At 39.3% G+C, this 17,092-nt stretch overlaps 1 protein-coding gene across 1 annotated transcript in view; it reads left to right on the forward strand.

Annotated features, from left to right (window-relative positions):
• The window catches only part of ADGB (androglobin), an 86,802-nt gene extending 81,770 nt beyond the window's left edge, over positions 1 to 5,032 (forward strand). The window contains exons 31-33 of the mRNA XM_041470053.1: positions 1,842 to 1,929; positions 3,076 to 3,259; positions 4,886 to 5,032. Coding sequence (XP_041325987.1) covers positions 1,842 to 1,929; positions 3,076 to 3,259; positions 4,886 to 5,032 — 419 coding nt within the window. The remainder of the gene's footprint in view (positions 1 to 1,841; positions 1,930 to 3,075; positions 3,260 to 4,885) is intronic.
• Positions 5,033 to 17,092: the final 12,060 nt, after the last annotated feature.

The raw sequence follows: 17,092 nt of genomic DNA on the forward strand, positions 1-17,092 counted from the left end.
GCTGCTAAGTTACCCTTAAGCAAACTTCAGATAGCCCTTCTGTAGTAGAATTCTAACCCTAAATTAATCTGAAATTTTTGGAAGTTTAGTGGAAAATACCTTCTCTCTCAATTCCAAGTACTAGAGTTCATTAGTGTAGAAATGTAGAAGTGTTTAGTAGCTAAAATAGCATGTCAGTAAGAGACTAATACACCTAAAGTGCATGTTCATGGAAACTGTTCATGGAGAGTGGTCTGGAAGTGAGGTGTCAAAAAGTGCATACTGAGTAGCATCAGTTTCCTGGAAGCTTCCATAACTGCTGTCTAATTTTATTTAGTGATTACTACTTTGATGGATTCTTCATATGTATTCCCTGCCAATTTTTGTACTCTGATGAAAAGTTGAACTGGGTGCAAGACTTCAAGCTGTTTGGTTTTTTTTTGGTTTTTTTTTTTCTTTTCTGATTACACTGAGATGAGGCCATCACAAAAAGGAAAGAATACTTTCCAGTCTGATTGTGACAATATCTGATCACGATTCATGTGCATGGAACTAGAACCTGTGACCAGTACTTAACTATAGATTAGTATTTTTCCATCCCAGTAAGTAATCTTCACAGGAAAGATTCAGATTCAGAAATTAAAGTAGAATGAATCCTCACCTAATGCCTTTAACACAGTATTGGTTACTTGAAACAAAATTGTTTCCTCAAAGTTACTGGCTAAAGGACTTCAGAATTAATGGTTGCCCACCAAGAGCTTTGTTCTAAACTAAGCGTTTAGAGTCTAATGTAATGTCTTAGGAAGTAAAGAGTGACACCCCAATGACTTGAAGTTGTTGTGGTTCTATTCCACAGAGTGCAGCATTTGGCAATGATGAGATTGAACATTTCTGTAATATGCAGTATCTTAGTGAGGATTTTTGTGTTCTGGAGAATACTGTTCTAATGGGCAGTGAATAAGGCACTTCCAAAGATCCAAGTCACCCCATGAGACCAGAAGAGAAGGCTGGTGTATTTGTCTACGTATAGGCAGTAAATATATAAAAAGTAATTCTTTTAATGCTCAGAAACCTCTTTCTATTTCTCAAGAGAAAAGTCCAGTAATATTTTTAACATAATTCAATTGGTTATTGCTATAAGTAAGGTAATAAAAGAGTTTTGATAAAACTAGTGCAGTCATCATTAAATCTCATCAAATTTCCAGGTTTTTTCAGCACATCGAGACAAATTGAAAGAAGGAAGAAGCATTGAAGTAATGACAAAGCAGCACAGCCCATTGCCATGCTTAATATCAGATGTGTCACTGTACTGCAACAATGCTACAATAAAACACACCAAGTTTTATCCACTTTATGTTAAAAAAAAAAAAGTCTAAGATTTCAGAATACCAGTTTTATTATGTTATGGTTTTTCTTTAAACAGGTATTTCTTAAATTAAATCTTCTCCCCAGAGGGAATGTAATTTTTTTAAACTACAGCCAGAAATCTGCAGAATCAGATTTTTACTGATTTTTTTACACAGAAGAATATGATACCCAGAAGTTGTTTTTATATCATTTAGGCACTGCAAAGTCAATGTTCTTGTTTAGATTTACTAACTTTCATGAGCAGAGGGCTTTTAGCTAAAATAAACATATTAATTTCCTTCTAGTATATGTGGGTTTTTTATAGCATTTTTGATTCTATCCTAAGTGTTGGAAATAAAAGGGCAGAAATATTATACCTCTCCAGCCTCTATTCTCATTTAATAATGTATTTTGCTGAGCCAAAGGAAGAAAAATTGGTAAGAATTTAGGTGGAGCTCCCTAGGATAACCACATAACCAGTTGAATCTATTTTGTTTTATATTTTCTTACCACAGGAAAGCAATCACCAGAAACAGCTATTGATTCAAGACTGAAAACACAGCAAAAAAAATGGGAGCTTATAGACCTTAGTCCTTACACAAGGTAAACTGCCCTAACATAAGAAATGTCAAAGGTGTTGAATCACTGCACTGCATGTAATGAGTATCTGACATAAACATTTGAAGAAAATGAGTGTTTGGGCAAATATGCTTATTTCAGTCTTCTTGAAAGAAGCATCCAAATCCCAGAATATTCTGAGTTGGAAGGGACCCACAAGGATCATCAAGTCCTGCTCTTCAGTGAATGGCCTGTACAGGGATTGATCCCACAAGCTTGTTGTTATCAGCACCACACTCCAACTCAGCCAATCCCAGGGTCATAAAAAATTTGTCGGGATGTTATGCTGGTTTAAAATAACATATTTAATAAATGCAGTTCAGTTAATAATAGTTAATAGCTGAAATAATTGCACTAATTACATCTATTATTCAAAAGAACTATGTTCTTTATTACAAGTGCTGACGTGAACTTATGGAGCTAATTTAAATGCACCTCCTTGTTTGCTGTGCTGCAGTTATAACCCATTTCATCCTTAAGTCCATTTATATTCAATGTGGCCTTTTTTTCTATTTCATTGATCTTCAAAAGACTTTAAAAATGCTGAAAAATCTGCTCAAATTAAATTTTAAATTGAGAAGGAAATTCGTATTATATTGAAGTGAATAGCATTAAAACAGTAAGGCAAAAATATGGCAAGATACCATCCACAAGCTTAAATTTTGTAAGCATTTCATTTGTCTTCAACTCCTTGACTTTTACACTAGTCATTTAGGACAAAATATAAAAGTATATTATCCACTTACCTGCCATTATGCCAAAAGCAATAAAACCCCTACAAGATAAATTGCATTTGTCTCAATTATAATATCAAAACTTCTGAAAATATATTTCTTGCAAATTAAAAGTAAGTGTCACATGTAGGAGTTTCTCGTATGCTCGAAGATGATCATGATTTTACAAATAGATTTAAAATAGACACTCAAGTATAAGAAGACCTGGCCTCAGGAATGTATTTTCTTTTTGGTGTTATATAGAAGCAGAGGAAAAGTGACTCCTTAAGCATATTAGCCATATGATGGTGGTGTTGCCAAATATAAGCAAATACCTGCATATAGATGTTAAGCAAAATAGACAACGACCAAAACTGCATTTGATATGAGACAAATATCTGTTTTGTATTTCTTTCAGAAAAACATTGCCTGAACCTGTGCTGAGAAATGAGTCTATCATTCAACAGCAACAGATGCGTAAAGAAGAAAAATTCAACCATTATAGGCAATTTTGCATGCTGGCTACGGAACAAAGAGAAAAAGAAGAAAATGAGAGAATTTTATTGAAGCAAAATATCCTTGAAATGTATGAGAATCTGCAGGTATGTTTTCAAGATTACTTTCCAGTTAACTGGTGCTGTGATGTCCACTACTAGTCTGAGTATCCTGATCAACCATTATCAAAGCTTTTGTATTCAGTACTAGAGATTAGAAGCAATGAACAAGCCTGAAATTTCACTTGGGAAAAGGTTAAAACTAAAAGTTCTAAAGTAAAAAAAAAAAGTATTGCATGATATCTTTAATATTATATTCTTGGTACTTTGTTGATACACTCTCTGCAAAAAATGTTATTATATCACCATAAAAGGATGGTTGTAAGTCAGAAGAAAACTGACCAAAAACTGATATATATGACCAGACGCTTATTAAGTAAAGCATCTCCAGTCTGGTTATTTTTTTGGTTATAGACTTGTATACAGCTTTTTGAAAAGTAATAAAAAAACAATTATACAGGGGGATAAGTTGTTCTTAATGTGTCTCAGAAAAGTTAGAGAATGCAGTTTTCTTGGAGTATGCATGATGCCAGCAAATGAAGAATTTATATTATTAAACCTCAAAAAAACCATGTCTATAAATAATAAAGGTGGTAGCATTAGTGTAGGATTCATTGTGAGGATTAACTCAGCCAATGCACTGTACATGAAATTGGCACAAGTATCTTACCAAACTGGCTTAACTGTTGAGCATCAACAGGAAAAAAAATTGTTTGTTATAGTGGTGATACAATAACCACGATCAATCAGCTGCTCAGTTCTGAGCTCTTAAAACTGGATAAGAGACAGTAAAAATAATTTTACATCAAATCAACCTATTTACAGAAATCTTACTTGAAAGCATCTCCTTAGCTAGTTCCTATACAGTCTCATTTATATTAATCAACTACAGGTCAGCAAGGAGTCACAGTTCTCCAACTGTGGCTGACCCTAATAAGGATTCCAGTCGAGGTTTTAAGATGTTGCTGTGATTTTGGATGCCTAACATGTTGTATATTATAAGGGCAAATTTTTCAGAAGAGTAGATCCTCGACTCTTTCTAGAAAGTATTTCCATTAAAAATGTTTCACAGTATGAATTTGTTTGTGATATGCACACTGTGCTGATAAGCTCTTTTGCAATCCTTCCATCTGTAGACCACAAAGAACTATATACAGATTTCCAGGTATCCCCATTTTTCAGGATGGAAATAGAAAGGGAAAAGTTTTCAGAGGTGTCAAAATCCCACTTGCCCCAAGTCTCATTGAAGATCATTATGATTTAGGCTCCTTTAGCCTCTTAAAAGGCCACAACTCCTAAGCCATTCCAGCATTTCTAACACCTAGTTTTTAATAGACTTGTTTAAGACTGCAAAGCAAACCAGTAACTGAAAAGGAACTAGGTCCAGATAGGTAACTACTCTATTGCCCTATTCTTCTTTCACACAACTAGCTTATTATGCCAGCAGTTTAAAAAGAATTTTCCTGAACTTTCTCTTCTTCATGGTGAAAAGGTTGACATATAGCTGTTTCCTTTGAGAAGTCAATAAACATCCATGTAAAAAGAAAAGGAGAGATGCTCTCCTTGTACTTAGAGAGCCACAAAGTGAAATAGAACAGGAAGGATGCAGTTGCTTGTGGTGAAACCAAGACTGATGTGTTGAGCAGGGCAGTATTGCTGTTTGTTTTTGGCTAGGCATCCTTGGATGAAGCACGAGGCAGAGTTTACAGCATTCGGGAAGCATACAGAAATCAGCTGCTGGAGGCCAAGCGCATAAAAGAAGAAGAACTGGCAGCTCAGGAAGCAGCCCTGAAAGCAGAGCGAAGGAAAAAGAAAAAATAGTAAAGGTTTAGCAAAAAAAGTGCAGTTGCTATCACTCGTGAATTGTGTTTAACAGTTTGGGAAAGAAAGTTCATATGCAAAGATGACAAAGTGTTTATTATTTTCAAGTATTTTTGGAAACTATATCACATTTTATCTCTTTGCTTGTTGCTAGTGAAAAACTTTAATATTCTTCAAAGCGACTCGCTGCTATTAAAGTTTTTATGCTTTGCTAGAATAACTTCGCAATAAAATTCATATTCCATTAAGGCTCTTCTCCCAAAATCCCAATGTCTTTTGTCTTTTTTTCTTCAATCAAAACAAAATCAGTCAAGAATGAATCAGAGTTGAAACAGTGAATGTGAATGTTGAAACAGTTTTGAATGTCATTTGACCTGGTTCCTTAAGTGGATGACAGCTTGTGGAGTTTATCATAATTAAATAGTGGCAAACCACACTTTTCATATGCTGGCACTGGGAGGCTTACCAAAGCCTGATTGAGTAGGCTCACAAGCTTTCTATGTACTGTAATATTTTTCCCTTCCATCATTCTCTTAAAGTGTTTTGGAATCGCACAGTAACTCTCTGCAGAGACAAACTCATGACACAACCTTCCAAGGCTTGTTAAACACTCCTTAAAACCCTATTGTTCTCTTTGTTTCTCTTTCCTAAGATGTATTTTGCCCATGCTGATTTTGTTCAAATGACTAATTGCAATAGACTCCCAGCTGGAATTTAAAAATATTTCTTAAAAGTAAATCAGTGTGTGAATGAAGTAGCTATCACAGGCTTTTTATTCAAAGGGCGAAATGTTTCCTCTAAGCTCTTGTTTCCAATATCACAGAATTCCTGTTTGTCATTGTGTCATCAAACACAAAAAAAACTAACATCACATGCTGCTTCCCTATCCATCTTTCCCAAAAAACAACTCAGAAGTTATCACTATTACTCAAACACAATGATCTAGACTGTTACAATTGTGATAACTCTCTAGAACAGACAGGTGTTTTAAATGACTTAAAGTATTTTCCATGTATGTAGTCCCAAGCAGAAGCCTGGGAAGTTAGACTAAGTATGCCTTGTATATCTGAAATATGTTGAGGATGTCCAAAAGCATTTCATTATCTAGGCAAGGTAAGAAATTATAAGACTCACCAATTTAATGTAAATCACAAGAAATTTTATCCTTTGCATTTCTGGCCACTGGAACTGTCCAGCCATTTTCTTTGAAACTAGCCTCCTCTGCATCTTAATAACCACTCTCTTCAGCTTCTGGTGCTTTTTCTCACCTCTGTTTTATCCATACCTCACTATTTGGTTTGAACTTGACTCAGTCTTCTGACAGTTGTATGATGTGTGTGCTTTGTACCTCATCACCACACCTGCTGCCATGCAAGTGCCTCCATTCGGCCTCCTTCCTCCCATACATCATAAACTAAATGAAACTAAATAGCTTGAGTTTTTGTCTTTGAAAAGGAAGAATTGAAACCAGAGGCCTAAAACTGCACTGGTGATTTTTATTTCAAAGAGCAGGAGCTAAGTTTTGCTTTGACCCATACAGGCTGCAAATAAAAAGCCTGTCAGTCTTTTGCTATAATTGGTCTTTGTCCTCTCTATTTTGGAATATGGGATATACTGCTTCATAATATTCCATCTTGTTTCCATGGCAATAGCACGTGTTGGTTTTTTTCTTATGTGAATCTCTAATGAGCTTCTGTAGAGGAAGATCAAGTTGAAGTTCTGTTCTTCATGTCACTGCAAGCACTATAATGACATTCTGTTGCAAAAATCAATCTAGCTCCAAAAGCCAGCATTATCAATATCTAAATGTCAAAATTTCAGCTAATAACCTTCATGATCACAACCCGTCCCCATGTGTAATCAGCTGTCAACTGACTTAAACTCAGACACAGTATAGTCAGATCTACATTATCAAATCTTGCTCTGATGTTAAACATAATTCTAAGTTTCATAATTTTCTCATTTTGAAGGGTAATGTGGCATCGTGGAAATCTGCTGTGTGATTTGTGAATGTCTTGATTGGCTCTTTTATCATTTCAACAACACAGATATGATGAAGGTGTGAATAACTGTCACACTGTTTAATTGCGTGTACTTTGGAGTGTGTAATGTTTTAAGAGAAGCACAGTAACAGTTTTACTAAATCCCTATGCATATTCCAGAAGAAGAAAATATTCACTTACCTTAATGGAGCCTGGAAGAGAAAATGCCTTGTTTCGATTGTGTCAAAGAATTTACATACATTGGACCAGAAACAGATGACTGATGACATCTCATATGCATCAGTTTTACACCAACAAAACAGCTTTTTTAAATGGTGCACTATATTGCAGGCTAAGTTAGTGGGGAAAGATGTACAAAAACTAAAACAAAGCTATTTCAAAACAGCCATTTGCCGTAAGTTAAAGAGCCATTGTGTGTAGCACTTTACTATAAGGAAGACAAGAATGGTATGTTGTGTTTTAATTGATAGGATTTTTGCCTCAAGTTTGTAGACCAGGCTGCTCAATAGTCAAATTATGTGTTCATATGGGTAAAACATGTTTATTCTTTTGCCCTGTAGGAGTAACACAACTTTTAAGCACCATAACTTTACAACATTTACTGTAATGAAAGTACTGGAATTTGCATAGTCATGAGTCCTGCTTATACTTAGCTCAGCCATACTGGGCGAGATTCAGTAGGGGCATAAGGACAAGCTTGAAATTATGTGCATTCTTACTTAGTGAAGAGCTTCTGCAAAGGACTGACACATGGAGTCAAGCCCTTTACAAAACAGAACAGAACAGATAGGGCAGGCTTTTCTGGATCAACACACGATTGCCTGATCTTTCAAGATGACACTAATTTTGGAGTTGCAGTAGCAGAATGGCTGCATCAAAGCCTACTATACCAGGTATCTGGTGGCATCACACCACAGAAGAGGTTTGAAGGAGTGGGAGTAGGGACCTTCTACCATTTCTTACAGAAAATCCTCTCTGTGAATGTTGGCACAATTTGTCACTTACACAGCTTCTCATTTTTTCTTCATGAAAAGACTCTGTATGAAAAACAGTATATATATCTATGTTGATCTTAAAAAGTTGCAGTTTAACTGTAATACTTCTCCCCTGAAATTTCAAGTCTGACTCCTGAAGAAGAGTCTGGCAGCCATTTTTTTTACATAGATAAAGAGAATTTGGTAATTCAGCAGTTCAAAAGTCCTGATCTGTGTCTGGCAGAAGATTGTGTGCTTCTTAGAGACACTCTCCAATATAATGGTAAGATTTTATTTTTATTTTTTTGTGATTCCCCCACATCTTTAAGTACCTTCAACTCATGAATAAAATACAAAGCTGATTCTACTCTCTGCACTTAAAACACTGTTGAAGAGTCTGTTAGTATGTATCAAGAAGAAGCAATTTCAAGAAGCAGCACAGTGGCATGTGAGAGACAAGCCTGGTTTTCTTCCTGTGAACTAGCTATGCAGTTGGAAATACCTAGTGAGCTCAGAGTTTAGAGTAATAGTGGAAATGTTTTGCAAATATACTTGGTGATTGGCTGAAATTTTGAATATTGATTTAGAATTTTATTAGAGCAGAGGGAATCTTTCAGCATATCATTATGGTTGAGCTGCATTTTTTTTGCGTGGTAAGAGTAGTTGTTTATTGTACTCTTCCCTGACACTCATTTCTCTTTCACCTGAAATGTAGCCAGTTATACAAAGGAAAAATGTTACTATTCAGTAGAAATTTGTAAAAGTTCGGATGGAAACTGCAAAAGTCACAGGAGGATGAAAAGTTGTTAGATGTCATTGTGAATAATCCCTAAAGAATTTATCAGAGTTTGATTTCTTTACTTTACATTTTAAGAAAAATGGTAGATTCACAGTGTGGTGGAGGTACCTGAGAAAGAAAATAAGTCTTTGACCTGATAATTCAGTTTAATGGGGATTAAGTTCATAAGGATTTATTCACTTGTCATAATTCTTTGTAGGTGTGTTCTGCTAAGCTTTAGCAGTTTTCACTGCTTGATCCTTTTCTTTTGACCAGCTATTCTGAATTAGAAAGGATCTCTTCCATTAAAATGTGTATCTACAGTTACTTTTAAATGCAAGTAGCTTCATTAATCTTCATATTACTTGTCCCATCTGCTTTGCTTTAATTTGGCTGGCATTTACACAGTGAGTTACAGACCAAAAAGCAGACCAAGCCTGTTCCATGTTACCTCACTACTGAGACAAGCAATGTGCTGTGAAACCAGGCTTGGTTCTGAGCTGCCAGTCTGCTCACCCTGGCAAAGTGCAATTTACCCACTCTTTAAGGGCTCATTTTAATTCAAGGAAGGCAGAATTTATGCACATGCACAGCATTTCCCCTCCAAAAGGCAAGAAAAGTGTCTACCTATTTTGTCTGGCAGAAAACACAAGAGAACAGCTTTGCATAATCACATGGCAGTTTGCAGAATGAAGAAATCTCACTCTCACTTTTTTCCTCTCATTCATTTCTTGAATTAGTCCTAATAGATTCAGAGTCCAGATCATATTTCAATGATTTCAATATTCTTGTTTGCAGAAAAACAAGATGCTGTTGTCCTCCATCTCAAAAGAGGACAAAGAGAGTAGAGAAGTAGGAAGCCAGGAAAAGAAAGAAAACAATTTGCCTTGTATGAAGTGAGACAACAGCACAAAAGGAAGGTGCAGTGAAGATGTCACTAGCCACGATAAGAAAAAATATTGGGTGGAGGGGATGGGGGGACATTGTTAGATAGGACTCAGGAACTTTGATCTGTGTGGCATCAAGAATGTCATTAGGGTCAGTTGTTCAGGGACTGGCAGGCTATTCTGAAAATGAGATAATGTCCAAGCCCAGGTGTAGCCAGGACATGTCACTTTGGGTCAGATCTCAGGGCACACTTCTCTCTGAAATCTGAGCTTCCCTGCCCAACACATGGCTTTCCCTCAAAGGGCAAGCCCCAAAATGCTCACACTTCTGTGGGTAGATGTGAGGTGCTTCCTTGCACATGGCAGCCCTGTGGGCACAGCACAATCCACGGAAAATAATACCCAGGCTTGTCTATCTCAGCCTGAGAAAGCTGGATTCCATGGGTGTGGGCCCACAGACAGGACATCCCAGATATATTTCCCAGACTGTGGGGGACCATTCTCACCAGACCCATGCTCACAAGACGAAGCATAGGTCAAGAGAGATCCTGGCTTGGTGTATAAGCCAGCTCATTGTAAAGCTGGAACATACAAGGAGGGATAGGGCAGCTGTATGTCCATGGATTCTGTAAGGTTTGACTTGTTAGTTAAGCCATATAAATGAAGTGTCTTGCTAAAAGGAGATTACTGTTTTGCAGCCTGTAGTGTGCAAGATTTGATTTCCATCCAATGTCTGGACATTCTACTCATGGCAAAAACCAGTAGACAGGTACAGAGGCAGTCCAAGCACTCAGTGGTGGCACAGCTGTGGCAATCAGAACTACATCAGACATGCAGAAAGCGCCTAAAGGGGCACAAAGGTGCTGTGAAAAAAATCTGTCCTTCCTCTTCTATGCTCCACTCCTTCATCTTTAAGGCCACAACTATTATGGGTTTTTTTTTTTTTACTACAGAGAAACCTTGACTTGCCTCTGGAGACTATTGTTGGCAGAGGTTAGAGTCACAGATCCAAAAATCCAGGAAAGACTAAAACTACTCCATCCCTAGTTCACCACAGCAGTCAAAGGAATGAAAGCCTTTATATCACAGGCCTTTACATACCCCATAAAAATTTTACTGTTGGGAACTGGAGAAAGATAAGGACTAAATATTAGCCACAAGTGCCTAAAGCAATGTTTGTACTCTTCTTTCTTACACCACAAAAATGTGGCATGAGAGAATGTGAGGCTCAGGCAATGGAGGAATGAGAAACTTCCTCTTACCTTGTCCTTATTCTTGGTAGAATGACTCTCACAGCATTTCACCAAAAGCATTAGGAAAAGCAAGGAAATGCTTTTCTATTGTTCTAGTGCAAAAGGTGAGTTTCCTGAAAGCACATTTGTCAGACTTGCTTAAATGGCTTTCACCTGAACTATTCAGTCTTATGATTTTAAAAGACTTCAGTGGTAACTTAGGTTTTTTCAAGTGGTTTCTTTTTTTCTCCCACATATATCACTGGCTTAGCACATTGCAGCTGTGATGTAGCAGATGGAAACTGTTTTCATAATTGATGCTCTGAAGTACCATATGCATATGCTGATATATTTAAGTTCTGTTTAGTGTATTTGTCTGTCTATGTCCATATCTGCTTTCTCCTAAAGACTCTGATTTGTTTACCACAAAACAACAACAAAAAAATCTGGAAACATGGCTAAGATAAGAAGAATGTAGATCCCCATGGTACCATTTACAAAGTGGATGCAGAGACAAACAAGTCCATATGAAGTATCATTCTCTTTTCGGACTTCTCATTAAACTTAGCATGAGCTAGAGGTGTATTATTGTCCACAACCTATCTTTCAGCACATGTGTGCTAAGTATGTCATTGCTATAATTCATCACACAGCCAGCACTGGTACAACAGAGCCAGCGTGCAGTGCAGAACAATTGCAAATCAAGTGCGAGACATTTTATCAGATGAAGTCCCTGCTCAGTGACATTCAGCTGGAGATTTGCAAGAGGCCAGGAGTTCACCAGCGGGATGCACAGGGCAGAACATTGTGAGATAGCACAGATAGCACTCTTGGCAGTCCAGTTAAGTACTTTGCTTTCAGACTCAACACAATGCAGTCTCCTTGTTCCAATCCTTTTTAACAGGTTCCACTGTATTCATTGCTGCTTTCATACTGTCACCTTGCAGTGTAGTTGTATGGGGAATAATATGGAAATTAATTTAAACAGAAACCTACAGAACTGTTGTGCCGCAGTCTTTTTTTTATTATTATTATTCTTTTTTTAGATTTTTTTAATTTATTTAATCAAAAATAGTGCAGATAGTATAGAGGGGACACCTAACTCCAGACATCTAAATCTGGAGGCTGAGTCATTCAGTAGTCATTCAGTCACTTTTTAAAATTATGATTGTTGCCTGGAGGAATTTTTAAAACACGATGTGTATCGTGTCGGAGCGAACAGGTAATGCACGCTGTGAATATCTTACGAAAGGACTTGGCGATTTTCCCTGTCACGTCCCGGCGCCGCCATTCCCTCCGGCCGGGCGCGCCAGGGGGCGCTGCGCCCGTGCCTGCTCCCGCCGGGCTCGCGGCGCTGCTGGGCCTCCCCTGCCCTCACGGGCCGCTTCCAGCTCTGCCCCTACACCCCTCCGGGATGGCAGCGCTGCTGGGCGGGCACCCCTGCCCTCACGGGCCCTTCCAGCCCTGCCCGCACGCCCCACCGCCAAGGGGACGGGGCACGGCCCGGGCAGCCCGCGGGGAGCGCCGGCTCCGAGCTCTGCCCTGGGACCGAACACGGTCCCTCAGCAGCTCCCGGCTACAGAGAGAAGTGCTGAATTCTCGCTGACCCCGGCTAATTTCCGAGAGGCTGAAGGCAAGGATAGCTGGTTTTTTAGTCTTTTATTTCCCCCATAGCAAAATGTGTTCTCAGTTTTTGAGTAGCGCTATAAATAAAGTAAAAAAATAATAACTGGGAGGCACTGGGTCTGCAGAGTAACAAAGCCCCGTGCTTTCATCTGGGCAATGCAGAGCTGTGCCCCTATTCCACTTGAAAGAGAAGGCATCTGGGTGAACGGGAAGGATTTTGTGTGTCTTTCAGCCCCTCTGCCCGTTCCAACACCGAGTGTGTGACCGCTCCACGGCAAACCTGAGCCCAGCTCGCTGACCCGCGGCTGAACCCTCGCTGCTGCCAGCCCCCGGGAATGCAGGCTGTGTCCAGCCTGAGTTGCCTTAAGCCTTAGTGCCCCTGAAGGCTTTTCCGTTTTTTGTTTTGAGGGTTTGCGGGCCAGCTGACGCCTTAGCTCGGCTGACCTTCCTCCCGCAGCGAGGCTGACAGCGGTGCACGGTATCGATCTCACTGCGGTACGGGCGGTGCGGCCAAAGCACCGAGAGGCACCCACCTCGTACAGGGTAGCACAGTGAACTTTCAGAAAGTAAAAGTGCTTGTTCAGGAGGCTGATAGAGTAAATCATCAAAAATACCCGCTGTCCATTGTGCCTCTTGACATTCATTGTGCTGCAGCCGTGACTTGTTTTATTGACTCATTATAAGGATGTAATGTATTGGGAAGTTAGAAACTTGCAAAGGGAAGTATCTGCTGTCCCATAAATTGTCCCTCTAAGTTTGTAACACATTACATTTAAAGGCAGGTCATAATGTTCCCAATCAGTTACCTAAAGGTAGGTCTCTAACTAAAAATTACTTGAGTGAGGAGCTGAGGAACTTGCTTCAAATTGGAGCACTGACAATCAGGCCAGTTTGAATTAACTGCTGGTGGAACCTAGCTCTGAAAACACGGGATGCTGTCACCAAGTACGATGCTTGCCTTTTGAAACAGATCCAGGGAATGAACAAGCATAAAAATATTCCCGACAACTTCAGGGTGCTATTCAGTGGTACTGACCCTGCCTGCTCCACTAAGGGGTCTGACACAGCACAAGTGCCATCACTGCTGTGTATGCAAATGCTTGGCTCTGGACAGGTTCTTCAGCTGGAACCAGATCCACACTCTGCTTGTTGTACAAGAGGCAAATAGGGGATTGGGATAAGCAAGGGTTGGTTTTTTCCTCCCCAAGTATTCTTGCATGGACTGAGTAGGTAACTATAAGTAAGCTGGATCATAACGGGGGCTGATTAGATTTTTGAACAGCTGATTGGCCTTTTTCTCCCATTTATGAATCTGATACCTATTAGTTTGATAATTTCTTTCAAATTTTTGTTTTGCTTATTGCTTATTTTTCAAATGTCATCATGCACCAGAGGTCTGCAGGAGCTCATCACTTTCCAGGGACAAGAAGACTGCAAGAACCTTCTGATGGGGAACAGTCCGTGCAGTCTTCTGCCTACAATAAACTTTTTTTCCCTGTATGTGGGCAAAAAGACAGAATATCACAGAAATTAAAAAACAGATTGAAGCTCTCATTGTGTTTAAGCTGCAGTATATATTAGGATATGGCATTTGTCTAATGATGAGTCTTATGGCTGAGGTGTTAAAAAAGAATTAGTCTAGGCAATTTAGCCACCAGACTGCTATTGATGCTACCAGAAGCAGGCTTGATTGACTTTGCAAGTCTCCAATTACAATCCATGCTGTAATTATGATTATACTTCTCCATAGAGCACTACTGAGCCTCCACTTTTGACTCATAGCAGATTCCCACTGAAGTCAGCAGGAGCTGTGCTTGAGATGGGGCTTTCACAGGCAGCACTGTTTGGCCAAAAGTAAACAAGCTGTTCCTGTAAATTGCTTCCCCAAAATGGACTGTTTTCTCCTATGTATGGTCATAGCTCTAATCAGGCACACAGCTTTTGCTTTGTTCTGACATGGGAACAAAGTCAAGTTTCAGGCACTGGCAGTCTGGTGTGTCTTCAGACTTGTCCAGCACTTAAAAGTTAAAAATCTTAACTTTTACAAGTCTTAAAGGCTAGCTTGAGTCTCCATCCAATAATTCGTTATCAAGAATACCCTGCTTGCCTGTAAATCTTATTCTCATTAGTTTTTGTGCAGACAAGTAAAATGTATTTAATTGATTTCATCATCATGATTAAAAGGAGGTAAGTAGATTTATGCAAGAGGAGTAAATACTCAGGTTTAATGTGGAAAGCTTACATGGGAAAAATCTCATGGGAAAAATCTATCTTCATCTCCTACCTTATTACACACTCAGGAAAACTCTACGTATTGATTGTGGGTGAAGTTGTTAATTGCCTGGCCAGCACTACAAGTGACGAAAGGTACTTGGGAAACAGAGTTCCATTTTTGTTGAAAAAGAAGAAGCAAAGACCATAAACTGGGGAAAACACGAAACAGCAAAATTCATAAAGACTGTAATTGTTCGTGTTAAGATGCACAACGTGAGAAGAAGAGCTTCACGTTAGGAAGTTTCTGTAAAGGCTAGCTTGCAGACAAATTGCCCCCATTATCTTGATAATCACTTTCTAAGCAATAAAAAACGATAAATCTCCCATCTTGCAAGCAGATCTGTGGAAGTACAATCCTGTGGGATTCTGCATGGCACTACCAGCCTGTTAATGTTAATCAGAGGGTGACGTAGGGCTGCTATCTCAGGCTGTATTTGAATGTTCTTCCATTTTCTGATTTCTGGGAGGAATAGGAGCTTCCCCCCTCTGGTATTTGGGAATCAAAGAGCATGTGTCAGAAGTATATGGACATTTCTTCATGGAGAGTTTTCAGAAATGTGATTACAGCTGTCCTCAAAACACCATGTTCTACATTTCCCCATGTGTAGTGCTCTGCTACATGATGGCTGTGTAACCTAAAGCCATACTAGCATTTGAGTCTTGGACTTTTTATTACTGGCTCTTTTAATCTCAGGCTTTTTTTTTTTTCCTGTCTTGCCTTTCCTAAATTTCCATTATCAAATACTTATAATCAATTGCTGAAGCAGAATGAACTCAGAAAGTTCTCCATTGTCATGGTGGCTACAGCATGTTACCCTGTGGTATTTGAGCACTTGTATACAGGAATGATTTCTGTCTCCTGAGAGGGCTGGGGCACAAGGAGCTGTCCTGGTTTTGCAGAGAGTATAATTTGGGTATTGGCCATAAGACCGCATAAGCCCACAAAAGCCCCATAGGCTTTTTTAAAGTGGTGTTAGGAGTGTGGCACAGCCTGGCCATGGTTTCATAATGAGTTTGGGGTCTTGCAGTAGCTGGGCCCTGAGACCACCTTACTTTTGACAACCAGCTCAGTGTGCTCTCTCACTAATACACAGCCATGCTCCACAAGGCAGTAGGAGAAGCCCTCTCACTGAGCACTTGTTAGCTTGCTTCTGTTGGGAGGGAAACTAAAATTTCAAAAGTCATCATTTTTTCTCTACTTTACTTTTGCAAAATAATAAGGTGAGGTTTCCTAACATGCAACCACTTGCAATTAATCAGGCAGTGACTGTGTCTGAGAGGGGCTCAGGGAGCTCCCACCTGGAGCCAGGTTAATCTGCTCTCAAAATTTCTGTGACCTGCAGCCACAATAGTGGGGGTGGGAGCCTTTTCAAGAGACAGGAGTGTCATCTAGTGGTGAAACAAACCCACTCGATCACACCCCAAGGGCCACCACCTGCCACCTTCCATACAGAGCACTGGGTGACACATTTTGTTTCTGCCACACTTTAACAGCCTAATGCAGAATGGATGGAGTAATGCTTCTTTTAGCTTTCATCCTTGTGGGATATTTATTATGCAGGCTAATGGAAAATAGTGAGAGCCCATAGCTAACCAAGCAGCAGACACTAATGGCTCTCCAACTGAGGTTCTTTTGTCCCTGTGATGGGATACAGCAAGAGTCTTTCTCCTTGGGGACAGTGACCACCAGCTCCCCAGAAATTGAGAATTTTACAGCTTTATTGACTTGTATTATGTGATGATACTGAAGGAATGGACATTTGAATTTTAGAGTAGATTTTTTTTTCCCCAAACTCTTTTGTCTTCTTTCACACATAAATCCAGATTTATTAGCAAAAAAGAGCATAAACATTGTAATTCTCTTGTAGGTGGTCAAATAAGAAAGGAGAAACAGCTTTTCACCAGAAGCATCACTAGCAGAGAAACATGCAGGGACAGGTGGCTGAGCTGGTAACAAAGTGAAGAGGAGAAATACTTGGCTGGTTATGTACAATTTTCCTGATATGACTTTCTGGCATTCATCACAGTAACTGTAATGGAACAAACCCAGCTCAAGGTGTTGTGCAGGTCTTCTGAGGGAAAACAGAGTTTGAATCTAGTCAGCTAGAACTTACCATGTAAAAATTACTGCCAGTCATTGCTCAGTACACATTTTCAAGTGCAGAACAGGAAACCCACCTTTTTTTGGAACAAAGGGGGACTTACTATTTTTACAGTTGATGCCAAGGACTGAGGCTTAAGAAAAATCCCAGTGCTTCCCAGTTGATCAGGGGTTGGTGGATGGAG

This window comes from Pyrgilauda ruficollis, unplaced genomic scaffold (genome assembly GCF_017590135.1).
Source record: "Pyrgilauda ruficollis isolate IOZ18807 unplaced genomic scaffold, ASM1759013v1 scaffold24, whole genome shotgun sequence".
NCBI classification, from domain to species: Eukaryota; Metazoa; Chordata; class Aves; order Passeriformes; family Passeridae; genus Pyrgilauda; species Pyrgilauda ruficollis.